Source organism: Lipophrys pholis (genome assembly GCF_963383615.2).
Source record: "Lipophrys pholis genome assembly, chromosome: 9".
Taxonomy (NCBI): Eukaryota; Metazoa; Chordata; class Actinopteri; order Blenniiformes; family Blenniidae; genus Lipophrys; species Lipophrys pholis.
Window position 1 is genome coordinate 26,698,133 of NC_137639.1, and position 25,809 is coordinate 26,723,941.

General features: G+C 39.5%; 2 protein-coding genes across 2 annotated transcripts; both read right to left on the bottom strand.

Annotated features, from left to right (window-relative positions):
* Positions 1–3,556: 3,556 nt before the first annotated feature.
* On the bottom strand, positions 3,557–20,538 carry LOC308114438 (uncharacterized protein; the record flags this gene model as incomplete). The annotated part of the gene is made up of 26 exons (XM_080471311.1): positions 3,557–3,762; positions 4,610–4,687; positions 5,204–5,294; positions 5,460–5,636; positions 5,764–5,910; positions 6,449–6,481; positions 6,589–6,633; positions 6,836–6,871; positions 7,281–7,352; positions 8,642–8,695; positions 9,510–9,563; positions 9,657–9,710; positions 12,144–12,188; positions 12,805–12,858; positions 13,118–13,171; positions 13,380–13,433; positions 14,448–14,501; positions 14,631–14,684; positions 14,837–14,890; positions 15,371–15,424; positions 15,669–15,722; positions 16,315–16,446; positions 17,053–17,225; positions 17,330–17,398; positions 18,129–18,213; positions 20,518–20,538. 26 exons carry the CDS (start codon positions 20,536–20,538, stop codon positions 3,557–3,559), a joined length of 2,004 nt encoding a protein of 667 aa, XP_080327437.1.
* A 587-nt stretch (positions 20,539–21,125) lies between these two features.
* Positions 21,126–25,014, bottom strand: snrnp48 (small nuclear ribonucleoprotein 48 (U11/U12)). Its single transcript, XM_080472491.1, has 9 exons — positions 24,791–25,014; positions 24,316–24,429; positions 24,121–24,181; positions 23,751–23,831; positions 22,471–22,653; positions 22,127–22,248; positions 21,902–22,005; positions 21,664–21,786; positions 21,126–21,337 (listed from the first exon to the last, which is right to left on the bottom strand). The coding sequence occupies exons 1-9, from the start codon at positions 24,935–24,937 to the stop codon at positions 21,247–21,249; spliced, it is 1,026 nt and encodes a 341-aa protein (XP_080328617.1). The 5' UTR covers positions 24,938–25,014; the 3' UTR covers positions 21,126–21,246.
* Between the last annotated feature and the right edge of the window lie 795 nt (positions 25,015–25,809).

The window sequence follows — 25,809 nt, forward strand, 5'->3', positions numbered from 1 at the left end:
GGAATTTTAACATCCATGATTGTTCATAACTAAGAATTTCAGAACCATTCATCTCAGTTCAACTCACCTTTTTCCGTCCTGTTTACTGGGACGGTCATTAACTCATCCGTGTCAGTTTAGAACAAACAAAGCCATGAACTAATACCAAATGTCCTTTTTTTTTTTTAATAAATGCGTCACTTTTACTCTGTAAGTTTGAGTTTTTGTGATGACGATTGAACAAAAAAAGATTTATAACAGCAAAAGATTTTAATGCGTCAGAGAGTATTTGTATATTCAAGGATGACTATTCGTCTTATTTTTCTACGATAATAAACTAGTTTTATAGTTGAGAGTCGCCGTAATAACAATCCAACTTGGTCGTCTGTCCATACGAATATCCGTGTACTCGCGTTATTGAGGTTTATAGCCTATTAATTTTGACGCCCAAGTGTATTTTCATTACAAAATCACCCAGTAGTTTCTGTCACAAACAACACAAGCACCAAGTATCTCACATTTCTGTGTCGTTTTCGCCACCTTACAATCAGTACTTACTTGAACTGGATGTTTGGATCCACCTCCAAAGAACACGTTTAAATGGAATTCCAACAATCTATCAAACCTTTTCAGGTCTTTTACATTATCTATCCTTGTCTTACTGATTTCCAAAGAGTTTGTTCACACTTGTCTGATGTTTTGGACACCAAATAACACTGACGTTTTCCAGGCGTGTGAATGCAACCTTGTATTAACTGTGAAAACCAGAACAAAGCTTAATGTGTGTGTGGGGCGGGGGTGGGGGGTGGGGGGTGGTGGTAATAAATCCAGTAATAAATCCAGTCTATCAAGCAGTCGACAAGGTCAGAAATACAGGGACCAGCCACTTCATTAGGTACGCCTCGCTACAACGGGATCTGCTCAGTTCTTTGTGGTGTAGATCTAACTTATGGGACAGTTTTAAACTTATTTGACTTTTGCTGAGCAAGTTACATCGTGGAGATCATAAAGTAAAGTCTTCGTCACAGTCACCACAACTCTGCCTGATGTGCAGGTCAAAGCAAAGTTCACCAAAAGAAAAGTGTTTATCTCTTTCTCAGAGCCTTAAGATTGCGTTACGATCATTAAACAACCCACTCAAGATGAAATTGTGCTGAATGTGGCCGATGAACTAGAATGTCTGACACCCCTGATGTAGATTAACATCAATCAACCATTTTAGAACCGAATCAAGGGAAACAAGTTATCCAATGGGCTCGTTACAAACCTCCAGACTGATTTAGGTTAATAGTTATAAAGTCAGTTAACATATGTACACATTTCTATAATTTGGTTCCAAATCACATTTTACAAAACATTTTGGAAGTCAATAATGCTGGCATTTTATTTGCACCAAATGCTGTTTATGAATATAACATGCAAGACCATAATAAATGATTAAAAAAAAAAGAGAGAAATACAATATTCAAAGAAAAATGTTTATAGCCATTCTCAACCAATTTCAAGTCTATAGACCAGTCGTTGCCAAAGCTTTTGTTGAACTGAAGCTGATGAGTTTAATTTTTAAATGTGCGAGAGGTGACAGCGTTGCTTTATTCATATTTTGAGGTACAATCTATGAAGTCGCTCTGATCATCAGGGGAGATACCGTTTGATTTCCACCTGCACCTTAAATAATCAAACTTAAAGAGGGGGATACATAGAGAGGATCGTATTATATGTTTAGACTTTTCATGCATTCATTGTAGATACTGTTCTAGTTTTTTACTAGCTTTGCACTTTTAGTTGGTCCAAACAGTGAATAGGCTAAAGCTAAAAAGCCCTTTGCACTTTCGAAACAATGATGTTTCCTGCTATGCACTTTTTGATGCTCCTCTTTTTTAACCCCTTTATCTCAAGTCACTGCATCAAAACAACTTGGAGTATGATTGCTGCAACTCTTCGCCACTGTTTTTGGTGTCATTTTAAGCTATCCCCGTATTCAACAAAAAGAGAGCCTTGTCATCACTATAAGATTATACATGAGCTGCTGCTCACAATAATAACATAAAGCTTATGATCACATAATACTAACCTCGTAATTACTTGATAACACGGTTGTGAAGATGCTCTTCTTTGCTTCATAACGTTCTCTGATCTTTTAATTACTACCAAGCACTGTTTTCATCAATCACCTTAGTATTAATCTCAATAAAATAGACCTGGACACAAACCCAAAAGGAAACAATGAAAAATAACATTTATTTATTATAGACATACTGCTGCTGTTGTTTTTCTTTTCATGGTTGTTTTTGTTGTCATTGTTGTTTGTATTCATTGTTCCAGTGTTAAATTTTGTGTTTCAATTTTATATTTTTTTTGGTATGGATTTTTAACTCATGTATTATGTTGCCTTTTTTTTTCTCCCTCCTCTGACATTATATATCCCCCAGTATCTATGAATGTGTTGGCATCTGCTATTTATAGAGATAGGTGTGAGACTGTGTGTATTTCTCCTGCTATATGTGGCCCAATAAAATAATTCTGATGAAAGCCCCTTTAAAATATGTCTGATTATTGCACAAATATCATAACTGCTGATTCTGAACTGAAGTAGCATGTGACAGAACACATATTGGACTTTATCATATAAAAGGGCCTGAACATGTTCAGGGTTAAAGTGTCGTCTTTGAGAGTTCTCTACCCGTGAGGCTGAAAACAAGTTTTCTTTCAAGTGTTTACTTTTACACATGTCATTTATAAAGAGAGATCATTAGAGGGTTGATCTGTCTTACATATTTCATGAGATCTTGAACAGTTTAAGAGAAACATTTGGATTTGTTGAAGCTCAGGATCAATAAACAGTATCCACAGCGTGCCATCGAGCCTGAAAGCATTTCATCACACATGTACAGATAATGTTTAAAATCAAACGTTTAAAAAAAAAAAAGGGAAATTCTCAATTTCTACGGACTGTATCCGCCTTTTAGCGGTTTCTATTCTAGTTCTAGTTTGAATTACTAAATCAATCAAACATGATGTTGATAAGTCATTCCATTCTCATCTCTTCAAAATAGTTGTCGCAAAGAAAACCACAGTTAGTCTTCAAAATGTTACGGCTGATCAAGAAAAGACTTGGATTAAAAAAGAAACAAACATTAGTCAGTTTATCTGAATCATTTCAGAGAACAGTACATGTATTTAAGATTCTTTACAAAATATTTACACAACATTTATTGATGAAGTCTACCGATAGCAGAGAAGAGAAAAAATAACTGGACTGAAGTAACTAATCCAGTGGGGAATGATTTACTCTATTTTTTCCAATGACAAATTACAGCATTTCTGATTGATAAAGTATAAACCCTCTAAAAATTTTGTCTTGTTTCAATGTATGAATTCACAAAATTTTTCAGTGGCGTTCCTCTGGGTATGATATTTGGCCCACTGACATTTTCATACCAGCTTCTACGTAAACTCACTAAAGTCATGATTGTTAAGGTTCTTTTTTTCTTCAGTAAACCCAGTTCCTGTGTGACTGGTGAGATAAACCACCAGCAGGTGATTCCCATCCACTCTGATTTCCTCGTTGTCGTGCTCACATTTTTGAACTCACGGGTCCTTTCACCAGGCCCTGTTCTTTGCGCATGACCGGCGCGTGAATGCTGCAGTCCCGTGCCTCGCAAAATCCCGGCACGCCTGCAACACCCAGCATACCGGTCTGACCCACAGGACCGGGGAAGCCAGTGGGGCCGCGGGGACCCTCCATACCATCTTTAGGCTCTCCTGGGTGACCTGGTAAACCTGGGAGAGAGATTAATAAAAAAAAAAGGGTGATCGAAAACCTGACCTCCTTTTACTCAATAGTACAACTGTATCAGGTAGAAAGCGTCCCAAAAACTGAAGGTAAATGCATTTTACAACCAAATCTTGGACGCTACACAAAATCTAGCACGACAATGTCCCTTTCCATTGCTATGCAGACGACACTTGGTTATACCTTTCGCTTTGTTTATAATTCATAAGGTCAGTGTCTGTCCGGTCTTTATAAGCACACTGGTTGTAATGAAAACTGCATCTGACACTTTTCCTGAAAAATCAAAACTTTATCAAACTAAAATTCACTGCAAGATTTGAGCTAATGCTATTTTTAATGAAAAAATTAAGTCACGGTTTTAACGTACAAAAGAAGAAATTTGCTTTCTTTCCATCATTTTCCTAATTGTTCTTTTACAGATATTTGCGATTATCTAATGTTTCATCCAAACATTTCTTTTTCATATTTTAAATTTAGTTTGATTTGTGTTCATTCTATTATTCAATTCCTGTTTTTTGTCAAAGCACTAAGTGAACTTTGATTCTGACATGCTATTCAAATGAAGATGTTTATTTAGCCACATTTAGGCTTCGTAGAAAGAGTCATGTTGGCTAAACAAAATAGTTTTGGACAGTGTTCAGAGGAACAAACTAGTCTTTGGTAATGGACGTGCAGTCATCCCAATGGAAATGGATCATTTTTTCCAACTCAAAACTTGCGTAAAAATCGGCACTGTAAATATAGTATTAACAGTGCTTCTTTAAATGTACTTCTGGTCCATGTTTTCCGGAAACTCATCACGACTAAAAAATGAGAAAGAACCATGGGTCAAACCTCTGAGTCCTTGTGGTCCGTCGGGTCCTGGCAGGCCTTTACCTCGATCACCTGCAGAGCCTTTACCTCCCTTCTGACCTGGTGGCAAAATTTTCAAAAATAAGTTTAAGGGAAAACTCTTATAACACAAAACTCAGTTTAACATTTATCTGTTAAAAGTATAGAGGCTGTAAATTATGGTGTGAGGAGTCAGTGTTTAATCTTTTGATTTTCAGAAGTCTGTTCCCTTTTTCTTTTTTTGTTTACCAAGGCCCACCTCACACGATGTTTTCAAGTGAAAACAACATTTCCATTGCATTATGGGTGTCTGTTTCCAACTTGGTCGTCTGTCCACTCGAATGTCCATGTTCTCCCATTGTTAATGTTTATAGCGTATTATTTTCCGCCCGTATGTGTGCTTTCATTACAAAACAAACAACAGCACCCACTAGTGGCCTAACATGAAAACATAATTGTCAGCATCTTTTGCCGTTTCGTTGTAAACTGACATCGTTTTCAAAACGTTGCTGTGCAAACACGAAACTAACCTCAAAACTACTTTTTATTCTAGTATCACAAACTAATTTTGGTAATATAATAAAAGTTTGAGGTTACCTCTGTCTCCCTGCGCTCCCTCCTGCCCCTCCAGGCCTCGGTCACCTTGAGCCCCTCTGGCTCCTTTCGCGCCGCCTTTTCCAGCTTTACCCTGAAAGATCGAGGCAAAAATGTTGTCTGATAACTTCCTGAAACAAAATCGATATAAAAGGCATGTGCCCAATCGTTTTCTAAGCAGGTTGTAGATCATGGCACAGCTGCATTTCCCAATAATTATAGATCTTTAGTCGTTTCCATCCCCTCAGGTGGGACTTACAGTTTTTCCTGCTGGTCCTGAGAGTCCCGGGGATCCTGGCGGCCCAATGAGTGTCCGGTTGTTGATGGGACAGCCCTGGGAACACTTGGCTCGGATTGAGGAGGCGTACTGGGAGAGTTGTGCAGTGACCACGCTTTTGCAGAGCTGCAGGACCTGCTCATCAGTCAGACCAGGACCCTGCGGGAGAGAGAACATTCGTCATCCCTTCTCAAATGCTATAAAAAAAAAAAAAAAAACTTCACTTCGAAATCCCCTGAGAAACTACATTACATTTGGAGTCTGCACTCATGCAGATGTTACTCACAGTTGCACCTTGCACTCCTTTGGGGCCTGCACGACCTTTGACCCCTGGGTCACCGAGTGGACCGCGGGTTCCTCTGGTTCCGGGGATGCCAGGAGATCCGACAGGACCGGGGACACCGCCACGACCGTTTGCTCCTTTCGGTCCACGCTGTCAAAACATACATATATACACCATAAAGAATGTTAATTTTTCTTTCAAACTGTAAGAAACCTGCTGTTGTGTTTCGTCACTCATGTCTAACCTTGTTAAGCACTTCCTGTTTTGTTTTGTATTTTCTTTTACCCTCTCGGTTCAGACCCTGACTTGCTCCAATATTGCGCCACCATGACTATCGACCCCGCCCCTGCCTAGTTTCACATGCCCCGCCCCCCCATGTATAAATAGTCCTTGTTTCCCTTCGTCTTGTACTGTCATCATGTTCCCATTTGCATTTTTCTGTCGTGCATTTAAGTCCCATCTAGTTTTTTTTTTTAAGATTTCCAAAACAATCTTTGTGGAGCTTCTGGTACCTCCAGGAAACAGTTATCTGATCATCAAGATGAGATTCTTTATCAATCTCATATCTTTGGAGGAAGCCTCAGGGTTTTTGGCTCATTGATTTTGTGGATAATTTTAGAAATCCAGCATAACGCTTGCTGAGGAAACTGCGTCGATTTCTATGACGTAAGGGCGAAATTCATCTCACCTGTCCTTTATCTCCCCGATCACCAGCAGCTGCCTGAAGAGGAACAAACAAATCAATGTGGAAAGCCCAGGGGAAATAAAAATCAAGGTAGTGAGTGGAGTAACCGTTTTGTCATCATTGTGTACACAGGCGAGATTTACCTTTTGTCCCTTTTCTCCTTTAACACCTTTCTTTCCTGCTGCACCCTGCAGTAAGGAAAACAACCATCATGACGAATGAAAGAGGAAGAACCCCAGTTCACTGGTTCCTGTAGTAACATTAACCTTTCGAGTAACTAATCAAACAAGCAGAACCAGGGGTGGAAATAAAACAAAACATGGGAAATCCACATTTTAATCGGCGAATCCACACCTCACAATCGCTTCACAGTCTTGTTAAACACCTCACCTTCTCTCCATCTGGTCCTGTTTCACCTTTTGCCCCCTGATTACACACACACACACACACACACACACACACACACACACACACACACACACACACACACACACACACACACACACACACACACACACACACACACACACACACACACACACACACACACACACACACACGTACAAGCACATGCATACAAAACATAAACATTCAATAACATATTTACATTTTGAACACATAGAACTGATTCAGGACAGAAAAAGTAGGGGAAAAAAAGCTTTCTTCCAAACACTTTACATGCATTCTGGGTTATGTGAGTGTCATAGGACATGTAAGCACTGTTCAGTAGAATTTTATGCAAAACAAATCATTCTAAACCCTGTAAGATGACACTGAATGCAATATTTATAACTTCTGTAAACTCTGTGTGATGAATGTGATGGTGAGTACACACTATCTGGCCCTGGAGGCCCTTTGGTCCTTGTTTTCCAGGTATCGCAGCGTCTCCTTGCGCTCCTACAGCTCCCTGTTGGACACAAAACATTTATTCATTAACAACAAATTCTAAATTCCAGTTCAGATGACTTTGATTTACAGCTTTCAGGTTTATACACACAATCTATATAAAGAAGCACTGAAATATTACAAAGAATTAAGAGATAAATAGATAGTAATCCATCACGAAACGCGTTGAGGTATCTTTTATTGGTTTACCCATTTGTATTGATATCTCATGTTTCTGTGATATTTTAAGTTATAAATCCCAAGTAATGTTATGTTTTTAAAGGTAAAGTGACAATATGATTAAAAAAAATAACAAGCAGAAGAAATTTCTAGGATCAAAAACAACATGCAGAAAAAATTAGGAAGATAAAGTCATGTGAGATTAAATTGCTCTGAGAAAAACATTCATGTTAAAGTTTTAATAATGAGTCAGATTATGTGTGTATGAAGTTCTAAAACCGGTCTCTCTTGAGAAAAGAATCATATATGTGTTTATGGGGGTTTACGAGTGTTGAAGGACATTTGTCTGTTATCACAAGCTTTTGGTTTACTTTTAAACGTTGCTATTTTCTCCTTGTAGAGTTTTCATAAATTATGTGGAAATAAAAACTTCTCTGAAAACTGATGATTCAACAGATGTTTCAGATCAAACTAAAATCTGCTTCTCTGTTTGCGGGTGGCTTGACCCGCTGTGTATTTCTGTTTTTGTCTTGAAAAGGGACTTTACCTCGCTGGTTCCACTTTTAAAGGTCAAGAGACTCTCCTGACCACAATAATGTCAAAACAGCCTTGAGGGACTCAAAATTTGTGACATTAGATCCTCATTCGATGACATTTGATCCTAGTTTCTATTATGTGTGATATTACAAGCTGCTTTCGCATAAGGAGATAACATTTTTGTTTAGTTCAACTAGAAACAGATCTGACAACAGGTGTTTTGAATGGAGCAAAATAAATCTGTCTGTTCTATTCAGGACTGTTCAGACCCACTTTCACTTCTTTTATTGAGTCACTGGAAACTTAGTAACAACAGACAATGGTGATATTTAAATGTCAGGGTTTGCCAGACACCTGGGGCCTCAAGTACAAAGACTTGGGTGGATTTCCCGCGGGACAATGGCGTATGCTTAAATCTACAAAACCTAGACAAAAGAACAACCAGATGTCTGACTCTGTGTGTACGCATGAATCCGAGCACATTTCCTTTGTACATCTCAATCAATGTGGAATTGAGCGCATATATACAGACTCTTCCCTGCCCATGCCCCAATTTGAATATGCAAATAATATTTGAATGGGTCCTGTACTCACCACAGCGCCCACTCTGCCCCGAGGTCCTCTGACACCACGGTCCCCTTTAGCGCCCTGCATGAGAGGAAAGGAAGAGGAACAGGTGAGAAGAAGTATGTGCATAAAAACTCTTTTTTAAAATAATTTATTTACAATATTTTAATCAAACTACTGCTGCTGTGTTCATTTGCAGTCTTCAGTAAAGTTTCACATAACTTGCATCATGTGATACATCATGACTAATCAGTGGGTTTCTGTGTTTTTGGCAGGTTGTGATCCTGCCATGACAAACAACTCATTCCTCAACGAAAAACACCAAATGTGTGCATCTTTATCAGAAGCCCTGTTATACTACTCATTTCCGACATCGACATCTTATCTAGACAAATCTAAGGGACTCAGGAAATACTTTGGCTTGAATCATCTGAAGGAAAAAAAAAAACCCATGAGGCACTGGACTGAACTAAACAAAGAAAAAAAAATCTGAATCAAGGCTACAAGCTTTGTCTGGAGTTGTTAGCAGTGAAGCAAAGCTCAAAATGTAACTGTGGAATCCACCAGGCAGATTTGTCATCATGTTTCATAACACAAAATCAATTTACAATAGGCTGTGTTTTCATGTAAATATATATAGAGCCTTCTAAGGATAAACGTTTTCTTCAGGAGCAATATCACCTCAACAGAGTTTGCAAGTTCTCCCTGTGCATGTGCGGGTTTCTTCAGACAAGAACTCCTCCCACCGTCGTAAAAACATGTGTTTGAGATTAGTTTGTGGCTCTAAAGGTCTGAATGTGGGTGCATGTGATTGTCTGACTCCCGGTGATGGTCAGGTGACCAGTGCATGGTGTGTCAATTTTGTTAAGCTTGACTAAAGTCAATGTTTTGTCACCTTTGGACCGAATGGTCCAGGCTCTCCCATCACCCCGGGTACACCTATAGAACCCTGGCGAGATAGAAAACAGCAAAAAAGAAATGCTTGAATACAAATGACTGCACAGATTAAAGAGGTTTATGAAGCGAAATGCAATCCACTCACATCTTCTCCGGGGTCACCGTCACTGCCTGGAAGGCCGCCATGACCTTTGGTACCCTGGCAGGGAGAGAGGAGGAAGGAAAAGAGCCGGGACACAGGGCAGGTTATGATGGTCTGACTTCAGGAAGTCAATGGGCCAATGCCCTCTATGACGACAAGGGCTCTTGTCTTGTTACATTTAGTGATGACACATATTCCTTTTGTTTGGGAAGTGAAATAAAAGAATTCATCCTAGCAGTCTAAAGGGAATTAATTGGTTGTGTTGAAAAAAAATGGTTTGAACTTATCTTTCTATGAAAATTAAACTAAATGTATGGTATTTGGAGGAGCCTCCATAAAGGTACGTTTACACTGTGTTCCCAGCAGCCCCGTTTCAGGCCACCGTGAACAAAACGCAGGGGGACGGGACGGATCGTAACAGATCGTGATTGCCGCGGGCGCCGTGTCAGATTTTTAAACTGTCAAAAAATTTGCCACGGCGCGGATTACTAGCCCGTAGCAAAACGAGATGAACGTCACAAAACGTGAAATTGGCCGTAATAGAACTTGGAGGCGGTCCGTAGTGGGACGGGAGGCTTACAGGAAGTGACGTTTACTGCACGTTCTCTCACGGTTGCTTCGCGTTTTAATCACCGCGCTCCGTCACGGTTCTCACGGCGTGGTTCCGGTGTATGGTCGCCGTTTTATCACGTTCAATCGCGGCTTACCCCGGCGTGTGACGTTGCGTTCTACTCCGGTCTGCCACGGCGAGCACGCTCCGGGAGGAAGCCGAGCAATTAGCGACAGAACACCTTCTACAAGCTCTGCCACCGAAAAAGAAATCCAGAGGTATGTATACACCCAGCTAATGTCTCAGGAGACAATGATTGCCTTCACTTTTGGTGGTCCTTTGGGGCAAAAACGTGCTTTCAAAATTGTCCGGCGTCCACATTTCATCCGTAGGAAGCCTTGACAGAACGTGAAGAACGTGCCACACCTTCCTCAGAATTCCCCCAAATCCCAAGGCGCACTACGTTTCAGGCAAACGGGGCGACCGGAGACACAGTGTAAACGTACCCTGAGTGATAAAACTAAAAAAAAAAAAAAAATTTGGTGTGATTGTAGATGAAACACTGTGATGGACACATGTAGAATATATTAAATGGAACGTATCCAAATATTTTGCTGCTCTATATGAAACAAGGCACTGTTAAATAGAAAAAGCGAAGTGCTGTTTGATTAATAAATAATGCCAATTATTTTGATTCTACAAATCCATTTAGTTTATTTGTTTTTCTGTGTGTTGTTGTGCAGAAATTCCCACATATTCCCATCAGAGATACCAGAAAAAACATTGTACCTTCATTATACATTCATGAGGTGTCAGTAAAAGTCCCTGAAACATTTCAAATTTGTTCTGAAAACATAGCCATGACTGTTTGTTTATTCCCACGGAGGTCAAAACAACAGCTAATCATTTGCTTTAAGCTTTAAGCTTTAAGTCAGAGAGAAAGTAAAAGTGAATCTATTGTTACACATTGTCATACCAAGTGTTTGTTTCATTTTACTTTACTCCACAGACAGGTCCTTTACTCTCTTTACTAGTGTTCACAGGGACTTTTAGACAAAATTAATATATTGGTTTATAGAGTCATATGATACAGAAGGTCAGTGGGACAAACAAAGGGTGATGACTTCTCTTGTGATTTATCAGCTCCTTCTCACATGAATTGTAAACATATGGGCAATTGTGCAAGCAGCAATCACGCTTGTATGAATAACATCCCGACCTTTAGTGGCTGGAGTAAAATAAAAATAAAAACTGTTTCTTAAAATAGGGTCAGTCCTTCTCTGAGGAATCTCCAACTCCAGCAACTGAGTGCCACTACCAACTGTTTTAGTCTATCAATTTATTGTCATATTGATATTATTATTATTATTATTATTATTATTATTATTATTGTTGTTGTTGTTGTTGTTATTATTACTGATCATATCTATGATCACTGTCTAACTTCTAGAAATATTGATATAGTTTTCATCCTCTGGGTTTAAAAAACAACAACATTCAAACATCCCAAAAATCCTATTTTGTTTCATTTTTAATTTATGTCATCCTTATTTTTTTTAATACATTAATGCATATCTTTGTCAGTAGGTGCTTCAAAACAGAAAGTATTTGTTGATGACTCACATTGTGTCATCAAAAAATATAAAAGATAGGATTTTCCTGTTCTACTGCGTCAACCTTCAGGAGTCCAACCCAATTAAAGTAATCCAGCATTACACATACCCTATGATTTTATACAGACAGATGACCATTCCTAAACAATGATGCTGAGATTCATAGTCAAGATCAAGAGCTCACAATGAGGTATGGCCAATTGTCTAGTCTGTGACTCAGTTTCCCTTCAGGCATTCGGGAGTAAAGGAAACTAAAAGCATAGCTTCTGCCTATGCTGTCTCACACTGTGGTCAATGACAACATGAACACGGTCTGTGGATCTGTACCTTCGGTCCGCTCTGCCCCAAACCTCCAGGCTGTCCGGGATAACCCTGAGGATCACAAACAGAAGATCTTCTGCTCAGATTATCAACAACACCTAACTGTCTGGTTCTGCGTCATAGAAAATATCAATAAAACACAGTAATAGGAATTATGTTAATATGATATACCTTGATTTCTTAGACTATTTGCCATTTATTTTTGTTTGTAAGTGTTATCTCCTGTCTTGATCTTTTGTTATTATTTATTTTTTGTAATATATGAGCGAGAAACATTTTAATAAGTGAGTCTCCTGACGTCAGTCGTGGTCTAAGTTAAAATTAGAAATTGTAACTTTTGAGAAAAATATGATAAATTGGTAAGAAGTGGAAGATTATGATTGTCGGCAATAAGTCACAATAAAAAGTTCCACTTGTGTGCAACGTATTACGCATGACCGATATTCTAATATTGGCCATAAAAGTTGCTTTTCATCATGAAACACCAGAAGTTCAGCATCGAGCGAATAACTGCAGCTCTGTCTGATCGTGTGCCTTTAGAGCCAGATTAATGAGAAATAAACGCCCTGCTCATTGATTAGAGAAAGTTTGGATGGAAGAAAAGTCCCAAATAAATCCTGAATGGACAAAAGCTCCAGGAAATCAGCGATGTAGTGATTTGTCTTACAAGGTAGCCTCTTTCGCCGACGTCCCCTGGGAACCCAGGTGCTCCAGTTTGACCCTGAGAGAAAAGGCAGTTAGAAGGACATTTAAAAAAAAACAAAAAAAACCTGCTGGTTATTAAACCATTAATAACTGAAAGAATGTGTCTGTTTTGGACAGAAAAAAATAGAATAAAAGTCACACTAAGTTGAGATGTACAGTCATTTTCTATGGTCATGTAGATACAGCAGATTAAAATACTTGTAGATTCTGCAGAAGTGCATTCAAGAAACGTGTTTTTTCTCTCTTAGAGCTTTAATAGAGTTTTTTTTTTTTACCTTGAGCCCGTCTCGTCCCTGAGAACCCTCTTTGCCTCGGTCACCTTGAGACCCCTGAACAGAAAAAAACACAGCAAAACTAATAAATAAAAACTAACTACAACAAGAAAAAAAATCTGTTTATTATACAGACATTAGAGTAGATGAGAAATGGTTTACACAAAACAAATACATTTTCCCAAAATTTTTAAGATGTTAAACATGTCAAGAACTGTTATACGTAATAATTAAACAGCTTTAAAAACATCAGTGTGTCATTCACCTTGATGCCTTTACCAGCTTTTGGTCCTGGAGTCCCAGCGTCACCACGAGCACCCTACCAAATAAAAATAATAATAATATTATGACATTCGTAGTATTTAAAAGGCATTCATAAAAAAAAGATTAATTGAGCAGTCTATTAGGATTAAAATAAACATTGATGACATTGAAAAGTTGCCTGTTGGAGCTCCCGGTAATGTAATTGTGAGTTGAAGACACGTGTGCTTCTGAATGTATTAAAGATTTTTGTATATATTGTAATTTCAAATATCCGATAGTGTTTCCATTTGAAGTGTAACAGAAATAGGCTAACAAAGTCTTTAAAAAAAATGTTGTGACTTAAATTAAAATTGACATTTGGATAATGAATTAGCAGAAAATGTTCCAATATGAGTATTTAAAAAAATAAATGACATTCAGAATAAGTAAAGCTGCAAATTCTTAGTCAGCGTTCAAGCAGTAATTATTATGGGCAATAACAGTTGGAAAGTCCCTGTTTATCCCGATAACGTCTATGATTTATTTGGTTATGGATGGTATAAACGAGACATAAACAAGTCGTGATTGTGGTGGAGAGGAAATTCTGGGTAGTTTCCAACGATACACACAACAGCACCTCCATCAGCGCTAAAGACAGCCGGGATCACAGCCGGATCTCCTCACAGAGCGAGAGTCTGTTCCTGTAAGAATTACATTTGCATTCTTTCTTTACCTGCATCTGAGTGTACAGAGTTAAGAAATTTACATTTATGTGGCATGGAAGTCTAAGCTTATAGTGTATGTTCTTGTATATCGTCATGTTTTCTCAAAGTAGCGGCAGAATCTAACCTGCAGCGTGCAAAGTGACATATGTTTCTCATAGTCTCACTAAAAGCACAATACATGTTGTGAATCACATGACGCTGTCCTTTAAATGCAGGCTTCAGACATTATTCATGACGAGAGGATGTCCTGCGTTCACTGGGTTCCCTTGATCAGGTGAAGAAGAGGTGTCACAATCTGTTTCCTTCAGTGCATGGAAAGACATTTTTTTAATTCAGATATGTGAGACCGAGCTGCGTTTCCTTACAGTCTCACCAGGAACTCCGACTCCTCCGCGAGGCCCCTCCATCCCGACTTCGCCCTGGAGCAGGAGGAGAAGACTTGTGTGTCAAAACAGAACAAAAATCTGACTTTAGATATGGCTTTAGTCGCCAAGGTTTGTTTTGAGACCCTTTAGTCAGAGTGTTAATGTGTGTCACGGCGTGTTTACCTTCAGACCCAGGTCTCCAGTCTCACCCGGGCCTCCTGGAAGTCCAGGTTCTCCCTGAAAGATTTTATCAATACATAAATTAGTGCAGGAGGATCTCTAAATCCTTGTAGATTTGACTGGAGCATTTCAGTCAAGGGGCCTACAAGCACTTAAATTCAAATGTATGTTTTGACGTCCCTGCTGTAAAGCATACATCAGTTGCTCACCATCGCTCCAGAGAAACCAGAACCTCCTTCATCTCCTTCAGGCCCGCCGTCTCCCTGCAAGACGGGAGGGCAACAATCAAAAGGGCACTTTTTTTTTTCTCCTCCACACTGATTTTATCCAAATCCCAATTAAATATCACAAAAACATGTCAACTGACTCAACAGGTTGCATGTAAAAATCAATTTAGTTAATCTTAGAATAAGTTTAGATGAAATTGCATTAAATGTTTGTGTGTGAAATCATAAACTCTCATGGAAACCACACAGAAACACTCCTATTCCTCTTTTCTTCAATGAGACTTTGTTATTGTCTCATATTTCATTCTTGAATTGGGCAGTATTCCTTGTAAATGTCTTTAAAGGTTTTGTTTTTACTCCTGTGAGTAGTTCTGTTGCTCTTTGTTATCTAATCGCTTTCTTTTTTAACTCTACTTTCACTTTCAGTCAGTAAGTCCTATAAAATATGGGTGTAACAAACATGAACGTTCCTCCGCAGGATTCATTCTTCTTCACAAGCTGTCATTGTTTACTCACAACTGGTCCGGCCTCTCCTCCTCGTCCCTGAACCCCCTTGGGGCCTTTATAACCCTTTAATGCAACACACACACACACACACACACACACACACACACACACACACACACACACACACACACACACACACACACACACACACACACACACACACACACACACACACACAATACATATGACTGAACAAACACACAGACTGTTCTCATTTGGCTATATTTCTGATATTTCTGCTGTCATTTCATTTGTCATTATTCTGTTTTTTCTATTCACAGTAAAACCTGCAGTCACAGCTCTTCACCTCTCTGCCTTGAGGTCCTGGCTCGCCGCCTTTGCCCTGCAGACCTCTGGATCCCTGACACACACACACACACACACACACACACAGTCAAATTAGAGGGAAATTCATGCAAATTGATTAAAAAAACAAAAAACGCACATGATGTTGTTAATTCAAAATTCATTGCTACAGAGAAACTTCATGTTTCAATTTCAATATGCACAATAAAAACTGTAAATATATATATATATATATATATATATATATATATATATATATATATATGTTTAAATTAAGACAAATAAATGTAATTAAAAGAAGCTAAGGGTTATTTGTTCCTATTGGATCCAATTTTTCTAATAAACAACAAACCAATATTTATGTTTCACTTCTGTTCTAGTGTTAAGTACACGAGCGCCCTCTACTGAGGAGACAGAAGCGTCGCTGCTCTATTGGTTGTCAGGTAAACATAAAATGATTAACCCATTCCATTTCTATGAAGTTGATTTAAAAAAAAAACCTGATAAGATCAATTTTCTGTGGATACAGTCTCATTTTGAAGGAGCTGGACACCAGTTATATCAGTGTAAAGTTCTTAATAAACATGAGTTTGAGTATCAGGAAGTGAGCGGCCCCTCATACAGTGACAGTGATGTAAAGTAATGACCTTTGGTCCTGCAAAGCCGGCAAACCCGGGCTCTCCGGGTTCACAGTCACACTCGGTCGGCCCCTCGTCCACAAGCGAGGCATCCAAACCGGACTCCTCGGACGAGTCTGTGTCAGGGATCTCAAACGGCACCTGAAACCCAAACAAATGTCATGATAATGAATTAAGAAGAGTTTAAAATGGTTCAAAAATGCAGCAATTTGTAAAGAATGTAAACAGAAAAATAACTTTTGAAGAAAAAGTTGTTTATAATACAAACTAATCTCAGCCCTTTCAGTACATTTTGCTCTTTTGCTTTTATCCATCAGTGTACATGTTGACTCTTAATAATAATAATACAAATAATAATAATAATATTTTCTCTCAACAGAGTCGTTTTGAATATCAGATTTAAAGTGAAACGTTCTCATAGTGACAAACCCACCGTAACGTCAACATATGTCATCGTGTTACTAATTTAATGAAAATAATCCGTCACTGACATGTTACTCCTTGAATTAACAGCATTACACTGAGTCAGCATTACGTCTGGACAACTCTCAAATACGTTCCATTATTTTTAGTAAGGTGTTGGTATCATTGGGTGAATATATAATCTCACATAGCAGAGAAGGAAACAGTCTGTCAGTAAATTGATGTACAGTTAATATCAGCTTTGACCTTATCACATTACTGCCCCTAAAATATAAGGCCCAAGGGCTGCCCTGCAGAGCCCTCCAGTCCCCCCATCCCCCCCACCTGCATGGCCTCCTTGTCCTCCTTGGCATAGTGGGACTCAGCAGTGGTGGCGTAGGGATATAATTCCTCAGTGATCATGGTGACCTGCGTGGGTGCTGCACCATAGGGGTCGTAGTCATCCTCCTCCTCTGCCAGGTCCTCGTCGTAGCTGTGTGTCGGTTCGGAGGGATACTCTGAGGAAACATCATGCAGAAGCTCTGTCCCGGGACTTCAAGATGAACTTGTGTTCTCAGTTTGGGAGTGAGGCTCTCGGAGTGGAACTTCCCGCTGGACTCACCTGGATGAGGAGAGGCTAAGTTGCCATAGCGGTCGAGTATCGCCGACTCCTCAGAGGTTTGATCCTCACCTGAAGAAATACACAAACGTGCAATTTGATACAAATCAGAACGATATGTTGAGCGAGGGAATAAAAATGGGACAATGCACATAATTAATATGAGAAATTTCCAACTTATAGACTCTGAAATACTTTTTCTTCCTTTCATTTTTCTAAACGGTTCTATTTTTTGTAGATTATTTCCATAACTAAAATCAGATTGACTCTGTTTTGATGGATATTTTCAGGGCCCCTTGTATTTGGAAGATGACTGGCACAATTTTTGACTTCTTCCAAAATGCAATCTTTCTGACGTCTACTTAGATTTATGTTGTCATTTCTGTTTTATATCCTTTAATCCATTTTAGTTTTATTTAGTCATTCCAAATTCGACTACTTTTGTGATTACTTCTAATTTCTTTCACTACTCAATTGCTCTTTTTAATTGTATGGTCATTACAATTTATTAATGTCATTACAGCCTGCAGGTTTTCCTACATTGAACCTTGTGAGCTGATATTTGCATTGTTTATATTTAGTTTCTGTCAAATCACTTGATTTGTAAAGGTGCTCCACATTTCTGGATACACTTCCTGTAACTTTTCATGCAAACATTATTTAATCTTTTTTTTTTTTTGATGAAAGTTGGCTTATAACACTCTGATTCTTCCTGGTTAATGACAATGAAACACCCATCAGACAAATGAATAGCCATGCCTTGTCGATAACAGAAACGATCCCAGAGGGAGGCAGCTCTGACCTGAATGGTATCCAGAATATTGATCCTGGCCCAGAGAGGAGATGACACACACCGTGAACACAAGCAGACCTGAGAGGAGCGACCACTGCAGGTAGATACAGCAAACACAACACAGATGCTCAGTTGATATCCTCTCCAGTATGATGCAATCTGTATTAGGACACTTTGCTAAACTCTCCCGTGGTTAAAGCAGGTTCAGAAGATAGACGAAGTCAAGATGAAATGTTCACCTTGTGACCTTAATATGTTCACTATCCATAGATTCATTTATTATAATCCCTGTAAGGACATGCATGTGAGCTGTATGCCTGAAGTTTTGATCCTCTTCTTCCCAAAGCTGATCTGTTGTGAAAATGTCTTCTTTATTGATTTATTTCATTCAGTAGCACTACTGCTCTTGGATTGCTGTTGAATTTGCATTGGAAACATTGCTAAAGATCTCATAACTAAACTTTAATTAGGCAACCTTCCACATTTCTTCCTGTTGTTTACACCTCATAATAGTAAGTTGCTGACAGTCGTGTTATATATGAATGAAAAGTTTTGATTAATATTGAAGTATCTGCCGTATGAGCAGAACTTATTTAGGCACGTGTAACATACAAAGTAACATAAGGACCAGTGTTTTGACCACTTTTTCTTTGGGGAAGTATTTCAATCTGACCTGTTTCACATCAGTAAACAGCTTTTATGTTTACTTTTGTGTATCGTTTGGTTTATCTTGCCAGTGGACACCAGCACAGAAAGTAAAGCTGCTCAATAAGCCGCACATCACAAATTAAAAAAAACCATCTCTTCAACAGAGTTGCACTTTCTCTCAAAGAAAACTAACCATGAACCACTGATGCTGGTCACTGTAAGCACATGAACAGTCATCAAGTAAAATGACTTGACAAAGTACTGGGTTTGTTACAAGAAATAAAAATCAAATGCAGGCATTCTGAATAATATTGCATTGATGTGGGCAGATGTGATTGGTCACAAGAGGAGATTTTTGCGGCTTTCACAGTAATCAGAGTTGCCCATTCCTGCTATAAGGGCTGAAAAACTAATCAAAAGCCATAAAAACCAGCATGCAAACTTTAATTTGAGCATTTTACATCAGCTTCATAAGTTACGGCCAAACGTGAACATAAATAATACATACACCGTCTGTATGAACCAGAGCTGTAATGCTTTTTTGACAAAAGTCACCGCGTTTTAGAAAAATGCAAATTGGATTTAATTATCAGTTTGTCAACAGGTTGTGGGGCTGTGGAGGATCGGAGGAGTTTCTTTGAAACCGTTTCCTACTTGAGGCTGCACCTTCTGGGGGCTGGAGCCAGTGACATGTTACTCTGCTGATGTTTGAGTGAGAACTAAGTGCACTGAGAGGTTTCTTTGTCAGGATGAAAACTGCTGAGCTCTTCTCAGACTCCGGTGACATTCCTCAGGCTTCATTGTGAGCTTGGACCTCGGAAGCCGGTAACCTGCGTGGCGGTTTGTGGAGATGAGATTTGTAAAGTGAGAGCCACAAACAATTATCGACACGGGACTTCCGTGATCTCTGTCTGAATCCCTGCCTCTGATTTAGGATTATTTTTTTTTTCCTGAAGGAAAACAAGAACCGTCATGAATATATTTATATCTTTTAAATGAAGTACCTGCCAACCTGTGTTGAGGTCACTTCAAGGCTCTGCTAAATGCTCAATGCTTTGTCGTAAATAAATAATGAAACCCACAGGTTAGTTTAAATCTAAATCCTACAGATCATCATAGAAGGTTGACATATTAAAAAAAAAGGATAAAATGGCCTAAAAGAGCAGCAAACCACTTAAAAAGGATTTAAAATTTCAAACAGCATTCATTTAATCCAGATCAATAACCATAAACAATCTCAGAAATTACATTCCTACAACAAAAAAAAAAAAGTCCTCAGTAGTTTCTCCTCATGAGTATGAATATGAAACTTTAACATTCAAACATATCGCTGTGCTTCGGTTTGTAAAAGAAGTGCATGAGCAAACATTAGATTGTCTATCACATTAGAGGCTTTTCCCTTTGCTGCTCAAGAAGAAAAAAAAAAGGAATTTTAATGTTTGGACAAAACATATTTACAGATTGCTGTTTGAGCTTTTCCTGGAAAAATCTTCAATAACAAACTCGACAGACTAACAGCGATCAAAGGTCCAAATTCCTATTACAACACTTCTATTTTTAAATCTTATCCAACTGAATCTGATCATTGACTCAGTCTGCATGTTGATGCTGATTATATCAAATCTCATTCTTGCTTTAACGCCACCGGTCTTAGTTAAAGACCATTCCCTTTGTTCAGGTTTATTTAAGTCTACACAGGTGATATTCCTCTTCGCCTCCTCAGTCAGAACCCGGCTGAACCTCCTCTTACCTCGTCTCTGGGGGCTCCCATGGTGCTGCACAGCGAGTCCCCTCAGACCAGACCAGATCCTGTTCAGACTCCCTTCAGGATACGGATGAGAAAAGCTTTTCCCTGAGCTCTTCACCTCACAGCATTCAGATGTTGTATCCCCCCCCCCACTGTCCCGTCCTCTCCGTCGCCTCTCCTCAGGATCCGTCAGGTTCCCAGGCACTGACGGGATACCATTTTCTTTTTTTCGTTCCTTCTCGTCGTCGATCTCTTCTTCTCAACAGGGTGAGAAATACCAGAGCCAGAGTCCAGCACCAGCAGAGACCCACAGAAGGAGATGCATGGATTTGTGAGGAAAAAGTTTCTACCTTCTAAGTTACATTATTATAACCATATGGTGAAACTCGACGTCGTGTGTTGGTGTGAATAAAACCAGAAAGCAGCAATTTGAGCTGTAAAATCGTCTTGCACATTTCAAGAACTTGTGTTTTTGAGAAAAATAACGGTTTTCTCAACTGCCGTGCAACATTGTGAAAACGCTACAGCCAGTGGACTTGCAGTGAAATGAAGATCCACCACATTGAAATATGTTGAAATAATTGTTGTGAGTCACAAAAACACACAGTGTTGAAGTTGTTGGTTTCCACAAGTTTTATTAGGATCTGCATCTTAAAACATCTCGGTGTGTAAACTAGGCGTAATCAAACGCCGCCATCTTCAGCCCCGCTCGGGCTACAATGAACATTGACCTCATTTGTCCTTCTCCCTCTCGTCTTTCTTCTTCTTCTTCTTTTTCTTCCGATCATGATGGTGGTGGTGGTCGTCTGGGGAATGAGAATCCCTGCAAGAAGACACAAAAATCGAACTTTTACAGACATAAAATTTTTATTTTTTTTTTACTTTTTCTCAAAACACTTTCACAGAAAAGCCTTTCACCAGGGTCTCCTGCAGTCTGGATGATTCAATGACGTGTAAAGGTCAGGACAAAGACATGTATGTCATGTATGTCTCTGCACCTATGTGTCATAAATATCAAGTGAAGCAGTGTGCTACAGAGGTTTAGGCCCCGTTTATACGACAACCTTTCAAGTGAGAATGCGGCTTCGATTTCAGAAATTTTTTGCGTTTTCACGGCGACGTCTTGCCTTTTCACTTGGACTTCCTCACCTCTCTTTCCTTTTCTTCTTCTTCTTACTCTCTCTGTCACAGCTTCGTTCTCGGCTGCGATGACGCTTGCTACGCGAGTGGCGAGACTCCGAGGAGGCCGACCGCCTCTCATCCGCTCCACGCCTGAAATGAAAGACCGTCATTTTGTAGCCACGCTACCACTTTGACCTGGTACTCATAATGTGATGCCATCACGTATTCAACACGGGAAAAATGATCCTCAGGTGAGGTGACGCACCTGCTGGAGGAGTGTTCAGGTCTTGTTGGCTCCTCGTCTTCCGCTTCCTCTTTCCACTGCCTGGCGAGTTCCTCTGAATGGACGTTGATCACCTCTCTGATCACCTGCCATACCAGATTACCAGTTTATTAAGAAGAGATTTTACCGAATGCCCGCACGGTGTAGCAGGTTTTCAATGGAACCGATGCAAAAGTCATTGATTCAGTGCAACAGGAGTATAATAACCTCGGTGTACGATTTCTTGGTGATGTGAACGTTTTTGGCTCTGTAGGATTGGCGGCGCCTCTTGTAGTCCCTCATTTCTGCCATCAGCTCCAGGTGAGTCTTCGGTTGGTTTTGTTCCTCATCTGCACACAAACACACACAATTCACCACCGAGAGCCTGCAGAGGTCAAAACCGTGCGTTCATTCTTTTATGAAATGCTGATCAAAATCAATATCAAGTGAAATTAAAGCATTAACAACATAAAAAACCTATTTTAATGCCAGAATACTATCCCGTTGGCTTCTAAAAATGATGTTCATAGTGCAGGTGATCTTAAATGTCCGTCACTTTGTACGACTCTTACCCTTCTGGAGTTTGGACACCAAGTCTACATAGAGATCATCGTTGCCTGAAGAGGCCGCTTCCTTCTGCTGGTTGAAGACGCCGACCACATGATCGTAAAGAGCCAATCGGTCGGCAACAGTGAGGTCACATATGGCTCGCTTGTGGTTCTCGGGCACGTCGACAGGCTGGCCGGAGTACTGGCCTGATGGAGGACCAGAGAGGTTTAACGCACTAACGAAATAAATAACACACACATATTTGCCTGATGGATGGTCGGGCTAATACTCTCGTCTCCATAAGTTCCTCGTTGAATCTCTAATCGTGAAAACAAACAGAAAAACATTCACTTTCTTTGAAGATATGGCTTAGCGTCTCCTTTATTCAATCATTTTGGGATTTTACGATTTTATCTTTCAGGTCTGATCATTTAAATTGTTGAATTGTGCAGACACATCAGATTTACATTCACAGAAAGTAATGAGCGGATCAGAATGGCATACGAGTTCCAGAAAGAATAAGTACCCCATATATACATCTTCTGGTTTCACTTTTATCAGAGCCAGAACTTCTGATAAATGCAATCATTTCTGAAGTTCATCAATATGTCGGAGACTTTCAGACAGGTTTGTTTTCCAGATTAAAAAAGGACTCTGATAGAGATGATCCACAAATCCCCAGAGATTTACTAACGAAATATCTATTTCAGTTGTGAGGCTTTTCTAACTCTGCTGCATTGCTACACACAGTGTACATCCTCTCTTATGACTTGTCTGATTATTATCACTCCGGAACGGTATGTGTACAACTTGAACTTCCCCCAAAACGTAAAGGGAAAAGTGTGTGAGTGTGTGTCTGTGTGTATACAATCGTGCAAGTCTTAAAAGGATATGACTTTAAAGGATACTGCGCGTAATCAGGCAAGCCTGAACCACAGCAGCAGAACTTTCTAGAGCCCGTCTCGTTTCTAATACTCACCCCTGACGCTGCGAACAAAACACACAACATGCAGATCAGAAAAAAGGACATGAAATCATTGTGACAATCCTAAATATTCCAAAAAAAAAAAAAGGTTGGATTGTAAATCTGGGAGATTTAGGCTGCAGGCTCATAAAAAGGACATGCAAATTATTCAATCCATGATTATCCTCTGGTGACATCTACTGGTGTTTATGGGCCACAATAGACAACGTTACGTTATCAAAAATCAGGAGAATAGCTTGTGTGCCTTTGCTTCAACTAAATGTCAAAAATCGATCAAAGCCGCTCTTTAAGGTAAAAATGTTCAAAATCAGCCGATACCCTGCCAGAAGACTCCCTCCATCCTCATCAAGGGCGCAGCAGATCTGGCCTGCAGGATCACCTGATGCTGGACGGATTTGTCTGCACAAAAAACACGAAGAATTACTTCCGGTTCCTGACAGAATCAGTGAAATGGAAAAATAAACACTTCCTCAATCTACTGGTACAAAAGAAGACAATAAGGTGGTTAGACACAAAGGAGAATATGCATTCAATTATCGAAATAATATTTAATGAAACGTTGCAGTTGTGGAATATTTTGCTTTCTTGTTCAAAAACAGACTTAGATACAGTAACTGTCAAAATATCTAAGAGGACCAAAATCAACTGTATTTTGTTCATCCATACTTGACATCCATAAATAACTCACCCATCGTAAATGTTCTGACAGTGGTGTTCTGGTAGCACACTGAAGGGTCGTACATCTCTGCCTGCAAAACAAAAACAGTTTACGTCACTCTATTGAAGTTCTGGGAATGACCAGGGTGTGTGATGTCTTTAGAAGTGACACACGTTTACATAAAGACAGCTCATAGTTGAAGCGAACACGTTATCAAAGTAATACCTGCTCCTCAGCTGAGTAGCCCATTTTGTTCAGCCTGCATTTGGCTTTGTGTTTCTCCATGGTCCTGACAGGAACTCTGTGATCGGGGTCGTAAGGACACTGTTCCATTGGTTCCTTTGAATATACACACACACACACACACACACACACACACACACACACACACACACACACACACACACACACACACACACACACACACACACACACACACACACACACACACACACACACACACACACACACACACACACACACACACACACACACACACACACACACACACTTCTGATTGATAATCATGATCACAAATGCTATGGATCTTCTTTGTTGCAACAGAGACAGCAGGTTGTATTTTCTCAAACAACCATTGCAGTATTTATTTAGGTAAAAGCGCTATAAGGCACATAATCATATGATCAGGCTTAAACATCATTTTGAACATCTGTGCTTAACCAACCAGCCGTTTACCCACCGGCTCGGGGCCGTCCAGGTCTGGAGACCATCCCACCGTCTCAAAAATATCATTCAGCTGTTTCTTGCACTTCTCCGTGAACTCCGTCAGCTCCCGGAGGCGGTCCATGCGTTCCTGGAGGGTTTGTGGTGGTAATGAATCCGTCATTTTAAAGTTTTTATGAGAAAACCTCGCACAACGTTGTGTAGAGACTTCTTCCCATGGCACTGATCAACCCGGCGCGCGGCGATGACGTAACAGGCCGCAATGCATGCTGGTAAGTGCAGTTCTGATTAAAACATGCCTGTAAAATCAACAGTTATGTGACATATTACTTTTCTGCAAATTTAAACCTTTTGTAGCATCCCCTGTCGACCCTCTGACCATTTTAATTTCAGAATATATAATTACAGCATTATTCATCGTGTGTCCATTATATTTGTCATGTAAATGCACAATAGCCATTGACTTAAGTCCTTTCCAAAACTTCAAACTTTCTCATTTGAAAGTGGCACCTGTCATTCTTCCCAGTTACCCATGAATATATAATGTGGAGATAGATGATTAAATAATGCGTAACAATTAAAAAACAGTTAAGCAAGTTACTTTTAATTGACCAAATATTAGTATTTTGAAGAAACAACACACAGACAGACAACACATTTGTTAAACATACAGTGGCTGTGTTGTCATGTCAGTGATTACTCGTCATATTGGATTTCATGTGGGATACACCAGGTTGTCTTGCAGCGTTTCAAGATCCATCAGATCATCTTCATAAAGGTCCTCTGTTCTAAAATAGGAGAAAAAAAGTGCATTGTTGTGTTATAATCTACCGGTACATGTTTGGAATTTCCAAATATCATTGCTACAATAGTATGACAGCTGGTTTCTAATAATAACTCAACCACTTACATTACTTCCTCAACGGCAACCTCTTCCACTACCTCCACTCCCACCACAATGTTTCTTCTTGCTGCAAAAAAACAAAAAAAAAAAAAAAAAGAAAATAATGTAAGGTTCTTGTGTGCAATTCATCC

Coding starts and splice junctions, on each gene's coding strand:
- snrnp48 (XM_080472491.1), bottom strand. CDS start 24,937: ATGACGGATTCATTACCACCACAAACCCTCCAGGAACGCATGGACCGC. Junction 21,787..21,901: donor CCTGAACACTCCTCCAGCAG/GTGCGTCACCTC, acceptor CTTTCATTTCAG/GCGTGGAGCGGATGAGAGGC. Junction 21,338..21,663: donor AAGAAGAAAAGGAAAGAGAG/GTGAGGAAGTCC, acceptor GTCTTCTTGCAG/GGATTCTCATTCCCCAGACG.